Source organism: Temnothorax curvispinosus, unplaced genomic scaffold (assembly GCF_003070985.1).
Source record: "Temnothorax curvispinosus isolate PA1 unplaced genomic scaffold, ASM307098v1 QBEX01002830.1, whole genome shotgun sequence".
Taxonomy (NCBI): Eukaryota; Metazoa; Arthropoda; class Insecta; order Hymenoptera; family Formicidae; genus Temnothorax; species Temnothorax curvispinosus.
Window position 1 is genome coordinate 1 of NW_020212610.1, and position 7,260 is coordinate 7,260.

Here is a 7,260-nt window from a genome sequence, read left to right on the forward strand (position 1 = left end):
GGGGGGGGGGGCTAGCTTGACGACAAGCTGGCCCTACCCATTTCGATCTCGATTTCCTGCTAAACGGTTTGAGCAACAAAATCCGGACTAGAGCAACAAATTAGCACATAAACAGCACTAAATTTTTTAATAGGTCCGGATTTTTTTTGCGATGGTGGGGAAGCTAACTTGATAGAGGTTAAATCGAATCAATATCGTCGAGGCGGACCCGATAAGAATTGCGAGCGATCGTTGAAGCGAAGTTTCCGCGTGTTTATCGGTTTTCAATATTTGTACAGTGTCTAATAATAGATTTACCTCGCATTTGTGAAGTCACGTCTTATAACGCCTGAATCGGCTGAATTATACATATAGCACATCTTATACTTCTAGCGCGTCACTTCTTTTCAACAATAGGTCCTTCCGTCGGTTTGCAATCGATTTTCCATTACGAGAAATATGAAAAAAATTACCATTTATGTAATTTTAATAATCTTCAACGTCGTACGTTTTTCAAACTTGTTTATGGCTTCCAATTAGCAGGACAGAATTTGTCATCGTTAGCTATGGTTCCTATGATGAGACTAAGGGAATTTCCAAGGATGATGGATGAAAATCATGCAGAAAGCATCTGGACCTTATTGAAGAGTGATATTCAAAAGATACTTAATCTGGAGTTTGGCTTCATAGCTCAGAGTTTCGAAGAACTTTATAGCAAAGTTTACTGGATGGTTAATGAAAAGTACGGCGAACGATTATACACGGGACTGAAGGATGTCGTAACGGAACATCTTAAAAACAAAGTGCGAGAGGATGTTTGTTGTTCCTGCTTCCATGATAACTTCCTACAAACTTTAAATCTGAAATGGAACAATCATCAAACGTCAATGAAGATGATCAGTCAAATCTTGTTGCACATGGATAGAGTGTATGTTCAACAGAATAATGTAGACAATGTGTATAATCTTGGGTTAATTATTTTTCGAGATCAGGTAATTTTTATTTTTAATTTGCATTGTCTTATAAAGAATTTAGAAGTCACAAAGTTCTATTATAATAACCCTATTCGCTCCAACCATGCCTTTCGTGTCCCACGAATTTCTAACAGTTGTTTGTTCCGGAAAACAAACGATCGTGGGAGAATCCCCTCCACGCCGGAAAAAAGTTATTGTGGCAGGGAACCTCAGGTAAAAATTTCAAAGTCCTAGCTCATTTACTCTCGAAACGGGGAACAATCAAAATCTCGGTGGGACACGAAAGTGCATGGTTGGAGGATTACGTCAGTGTTGTGTGAAAGGTAAATGAGCATTTTTTTCGATAAAAATGTATTTTTGTGTATAATTTAACCGTATTTAAAATATTTTTGTCGTTAAAAAAAAAATTTAACATTCCACAGAGGTCTATTATAGCTCAGAGGCAGGTGGTGGAAGAGGTGGGGAGGAGCTACGATTATATAAAAAAAATTAATTTTTTTCCATAAAAAATATCTGTCACACTTCAAATTTGCCTTTTCTTATTCAGAAATTCTTTTTCTAGCATTCTTTAAGTCCTTAAAGTCCTTCTGTACCATTTAAAAATTACCAAATTTGCGGCGACGAAATTAAGTATTCCTATTTAATTAATAATTATCTCATATTTTTTTCTCATTCGCACTACTTTTAGCTTTAATTTGCGTTTTGGTTCATTAAGCTTCGTCAATTTGTTCGTGAGTTATGATTTTTTAAGTAAAACGAGTCGTAACGTGTGTTTGTCAACATATAATTGTTATAAAAAAATATTTAAATAAATGATTTTCAAATGTTCTTTACATTGATTTTTAGTCGAAGGTACAAAGATATAATAATTTTTGGGGAATTTTTCAAAGCTATTAACATTATAAAAAACACGTGGGACTCGAAAGTGCATGGTTGGAGGATTATTGGGGTGAAAAAAACGTTGGAGTGAACAGGGATAAAATAGTATTTTATATATTGTTGATTTTGCAACGTTAAGTTGCTGTAATTTATTTAAAATGATTGTTAAGTATGTTTAATATTGACGAGAGTTTCTTATAAATTTTTTAGATAGTCACATATGGTTATGTTAAAAACCATTTACGGGAAACATTATTAGATATGGTCACGAGGGAAAGAAGAGGAGAAGTTGCAGATTATAGCGCTATACAAAATGCCTGCCAAATGTTAATGTTACTTGGAATTAAAAATCGCCAAGTTTATGAGGAAGTTTTCGAAAGGCCTTTTTTACAACAAAGTGCTGAGTTTTATAGAGTGAGTATCCAGTATGAGATACGTACAATATTCTTACATGCACATATGTATCTGCAAAATTTTCTTCAGGAGGAATCTAAAAGATTGCTGGCAGCAAATAGTGCATCGGAATATATAGAAAAGGTTGAAGCTAGAATCCACGAAGAATCTGAAAGGGCAAAACATTATTTAGATGAATCAACTGAATCACGGATAGTAAAAGTTGTAGAAAAAGAGTTAATCGAAGTACACATAAAAACCATTGTTCAGGTGTGTTTATTTACGACCTGGGTAGCGATCATGTAACCCTTTCCTTAGAACGGAAACGTGAAAAGTGAAAAGTTTCATGTAACTATCTTTTTCTATTGGTGTTGAATAGAAAGAGATAAACTTTTCACTTTCCACGTTTCCGTCCTAGGAGAAAAGATACATGATCGATCTCCCTGTATTAATGGACGATTAAACTTAAATATATATCATGTGTTATATAATCACATGTTTATAGCACATAATATATATTATGTGTTATATACCTTAACATCTCTTGTTTGACAGATGGAAAACGATCGTGTAGCACACATGCTTGAAAATCAGAAAACGAAAGATCTTGGTAATATGTATAAACTATTTTTGAGAGTATCAGACGGATTTCGCATTGCGATGTGCGACTGTGTATCTCAGTTCCTCAGAGAGCAGGGCCGCGCGTTAGTGCAAAAAGAGGATGAATCAAATGCCGTTCTTTACGTCCAAAACTTGTTAGATCTAAAAGATCGCTTTGATGATTTTCTACGTGATTCTTTCAATAATGACAAGAATTATGAACAGATGATTGCATCGGATTTTGAATACTTCTTTAACTTGAATCCTAAAAACCCGGAATATCTGTCGCTATTTATCGACGACAAATTGAAGAAAGGCGTTAATGGAGTTAGTATTATGTGTATAATTGCATTGTTACATATCGTATGACTTTCGATACATGAATATATTTGGTTTTAGATGACAGAGCAGGAGATTGAAGGAATCCTAAATAAAACTATGGTTTTATTCCATTTCTTACAAGAAAAGGATGTATTTGAACGGTACTATAGACAACACTTAGCCAAACGATTATTGTTGAATAAGTCTGTTTCAGATGATAGTGAAAAGAATATGATATCCAAACTTAAGGTGAGAACTAGAACTAGATATAATGATATTCTAGATCAAAATAGTTTTGTTCATATCTGAAACGAGTATTGCTTACATTTTTATATTGAAAGAAGTTAAAAAACATATTTTTTGATTATTTTTTTAGACTGAATGTGGATGTCAGTTCACATCAAAGTTAGAAGGCATGTTTCGGGATATAACAGTCAGCAACACTATTATGGATGAATTTAAGGATCATGTTCTTACGTCTGGCGTAAGTATCAAAATAATATAATAAAGCATATAGCAGCTAATAAAGAAAATATAATAAAAGGTTTTATTATGACAGAGTATATCTTAAATGCAAGTTACAGAAAAGATTGTTAACGCGTATAATATTCTGGTTATGTTTAGTTAAAATATTTTATAAAATTTGTATTTATGCGTATACCATAGATATAGATCAGTATTTTATGTCTTATCTGTGTATGTTTCATAAAGACAAATCTACATAGTGTGGATATAAGTGTCCGGGTGCTCACAACTGGTTTCTGGCCAATGCAATCAGCCACTCCAAAATGCAGTATGCCCACTGCTCCGCGTGATGCCTTTGATGCCTTCCGGCGCTTCTACCTAGCTAAACATAGCGGTCGACAATTAACGTTACAGCCACAATTAGGTGAGTTATTATTTTTGTCTTTATCAATATCTGTTTTTACTTAAACATTTAGTAATATAATGAGTGCAATGATAAAAATTTGTACAGGTTCTGCTGATCTAAACGCTGTATTCTATGGACCACGAAGAGAAGAGAGTAATTGCGGAGGCTTATTGGATACTCCATCATCTTCGAGTTCTATTGGGAATGGTAGCGCAAGTAGCAGCTTAGTGAGCCAGCAAAGCAGCATGTGTAGTACACCACGAAAGCACATAATACAAGTTTCCACTTACCAAATGTGTGTGTTAATGCTGTTCAATAAAAGAGAACGGTTAACATATAAGGTGAGTTTTGATATGAGTTTAAGCAGCTAATTAATCACATCTACATGTTACATGAAGAATAAAAAATGTTTATAATTTCTATATATACATATAGAATATATATACATATGTATGAATGTTGTGTAGGAAATTCAGGGTGAAACCGATATTCCAGAGAGGGACTTGGTCAGAGCATTGCAATCTCTTTCCATGGGTAAAGCTACACAAAGAATTTTACTTAAAAAACCTTGTACTGAAAAAATTGAATCTACGGATTGTTTCTGTGTGAACGACAGTTTTACCAGTAAATTACATAGGTATTATATTTTTATGCAATAAATGATGTATATTAACACTTTCGCAGTTGGCGATTCTAGCGCATGACTGTACTGAGAGCTACGTGCAAATTTGTTTCATTTTCGGATCCAAACTATATTTTTAATTCCGTTTAAATGCTCATTTTGATGAAATCAATTTATTGTTAGATAGCTGCAGTAATCATAAATACGAATAAAATCATGTGCTTTCCTAAAAATATAAAATTAAATTATACCAGCTGCAACTAACTACATTTTAAAATGACGTAAAATTACATCAAGGGCAATTGGCTACAAATCTTAAAAGTGACATAAAATTACGTTAGTTTAGTAACTGCAAATGTGTTAATAATATATGTGATGTAAATAACCATCTTTTACTGAATGTTTGTATCGCTTTTGTTAAGAGTAAAGATCCAGACCGTAGCAGCAAAAGGAGAATCCGAACCTGAGAGAATAGAGACGCGCAATAAAATCGATGAAGACCGGAAACACGAGATCGAAGCAGCCATCATACGAATTATGAAAGCCAAAAATCAAATGGCTGTATGTAACTTGAAAATTCTTATAAATATAAGTTTATTGTACACGGTTAATCCATTGATACATATTTTTCGAACGTAAAAAAATATTTTTTATTCGAGATAAGCTATATGTGTAGAATATACAGAGCATAATCAATATATATCAATTTATTTTCTCTTTTATTAGCATAATATACTGGTAATAGAAGTAACAGAACAGTTAAGAAGTCGATTTTTGCCTTCACCTGTAATAATTAAGAAACGTATCGAAAATTTAATCGAACGAGAGTACTTGGCTCGTACACCGGAAGATCGGTATGTAATGCATGTTATACATTGACGCTAATATTTACAGAAATACAAACTAATACATTCTACGATTTACAGGGAGATGTATACATATGTTGCTTAATGCTGAATTCAATATTGAATATGTCTACAAACATGTAATTTGTAATAATATATATCCTCTTACTACACATTAATGATTCTTCATATTTTATTTACCGAATATCATTATTACATCACCATTATTTGACGTCATGATCGTTATCTTCTTATTATTATAATTTCTCAGGTGTGAATTATTATTGTTTAGGGGATATTCCAATGTCAACAAGAAAATTATATTTCCATAGAGTTTGAATATTCTGTATATATGTATACAGTTAATATATTGACTATATATTGACACGTATTTAGCTTTAAATTTACAGCGTATAATGTTCTTTACAGAAATATATGATTGGGAAGTTTATAAAAAATGGTAAATTATTGAGTACGCTCGATATTGCAAATATAAAGACAAAAAATAGAGAATGGGTCATTATTGAGTGCTGAAAACTGTAAGAGATGATCGATATGTTTATATCCATTATAAAATATTTGATTTGAATTAGACAACTTATACATTTGTTATCATAGAACATCTCTGTAATTGAAATGAATGGCAAGATATTCTTTTGATAATTGCTACTTTGGTGGAAAAGGTTGATGTGTCAAAGGAATGATGCACTTAGATCTAAATCAAGGAGGCATTGATTTCTTGTAATAATGGGGATTATACCTGCTCTCCAACTCTTTACATTTCAATTACAATTGCATTTGTTTGACTTACACTTGTATTACAATACACATGTAATACATGTGAGTACTCATTATAACGAATATATGTATTCTAAATTAGGTAGATTTTAGTTAACGTGCGTTTATAGTGATGCGAAATACAATTAAGTTACTGAAGATGATTCACATTGATAATATCGCTATTAGAAACTTTTCTACACTTGTAAGACTGTGATTATCTATGACAAATACTATCTGAATATATCGTGAATTTAGAAAAAAAAATGGTACATTTACATATAGTTTTATTTATGTTGATGTATTAATTACATATGTAAATAAGTAATGTGAATGTATTATTAAGAATGGACTTGTCTCATTTCCAACAACTCAATATTATTTTTCAAGTTTGCACTCCACACCCCTATAGGTAAATATAAATCATATTTATCTTCTTATCTCTTCTTATATAAAAAACACATGAAAATATGGTTCGTGTCCGTGCTATGGTTCGTGTTGGTCTGAACATGTGATGTGCCCTTGTGCCTCATGTCTCATGTGCCGTACGCACATGCTGAGAGTTTATGGTTATGTTCTCTCGAGCCGAGTCTGAATCATTCCTGTAGCCCTGTAGCTTCGTCTATGAATTGATCGGTGAAAATGCGCTGGATAACTTCGAAACCGGTTGTTTACACTTCCTTGGCGGCAACTACCATCGGCGCGGCGCTTTTGACAAAGTATTAGCGTTGCTCAAAAGTCTTCCTCAAAATCCTGCACAATTAAGCTGATCAATTATTTCCTTCATGCTCGCTTTTGTCTTTCTTTTAAAGTTCTCAATCCACGAATGCATGCCTATTTTGTTGTAAAGATATAAATAAAACCGTTTACCAAGCCAAAATAATTTCAATGCTCACTGAGACAGTGTCTTAAACTTTTTGTTGCTTTTTTATGACTTATTAAGTGATGTATGTGTTACATGGAAAAAAGTTATGTGAAATAGTAAAAGTAAATTACGCT

The 7,260-nt window shown here is 32.8% G+C and overlaps 1 protein-coding gene across 1 annotated transcript; it reads left to right on the forward strand.

Moving 5' to 3' along the window:
- Positions 1–93: 93 nt before the first annotated feature.
- On the forward strand, positions 94–5,663 carry LOC112451970 (cullin-3-like). Its single transcript, XM_025011937.1, has 12 exons — positions 94–971; positions 2,043–2,246; positions 2,316–2,495; positions 2,781–3,152; positions 3,225–3,395; positions 3,523–3,630; positions 3,858–4,035; positions 4,123–4,358; positions 4,485–4,654; positions 5,062–5,200; positions 5,366–5,493; positions 5,566–5,663. Exons 1-12 carry the CDS (start codon positions 546–548, stop codon positions 5,588–5,590), a joined length of 2,337 nt encoding a protein of 778 aa, XP_024867705.1. The 5' UTR covers positions 94–545; the 3' UTR covers positions 5,591–5,663.
- The last annotated feature ends 1,597 nt before the right edge of the window (positions 5,664–7,260 follow it).

What these genes read in the sequence shown, in the direction of transcription:
- LOC112451970 (XM_025011937.1), top strand. Translation starts at nt 546, where the DNA reads ATGGTTCCTATGATGAGACTAAGGGAATTTCCAAGGATGATGGATGAA. An exon ending in TAATTATTTTTCGAGATCAG is followed by an intron (nt 972 to 2,042) that starts GTAATTTTTATT and finishes TAAATTTTTTAG; the next exon opens with ATAGTCACATATGGTTATGT. An exon ending in GCTCGTACACCGGAAGATCG is followed by an intron (nt 5,494 to 5,565) that starts GTATGTAATGCA and finishes TACGATTTACAG; the next exon opens with GGAGATGTATACATATGTTG.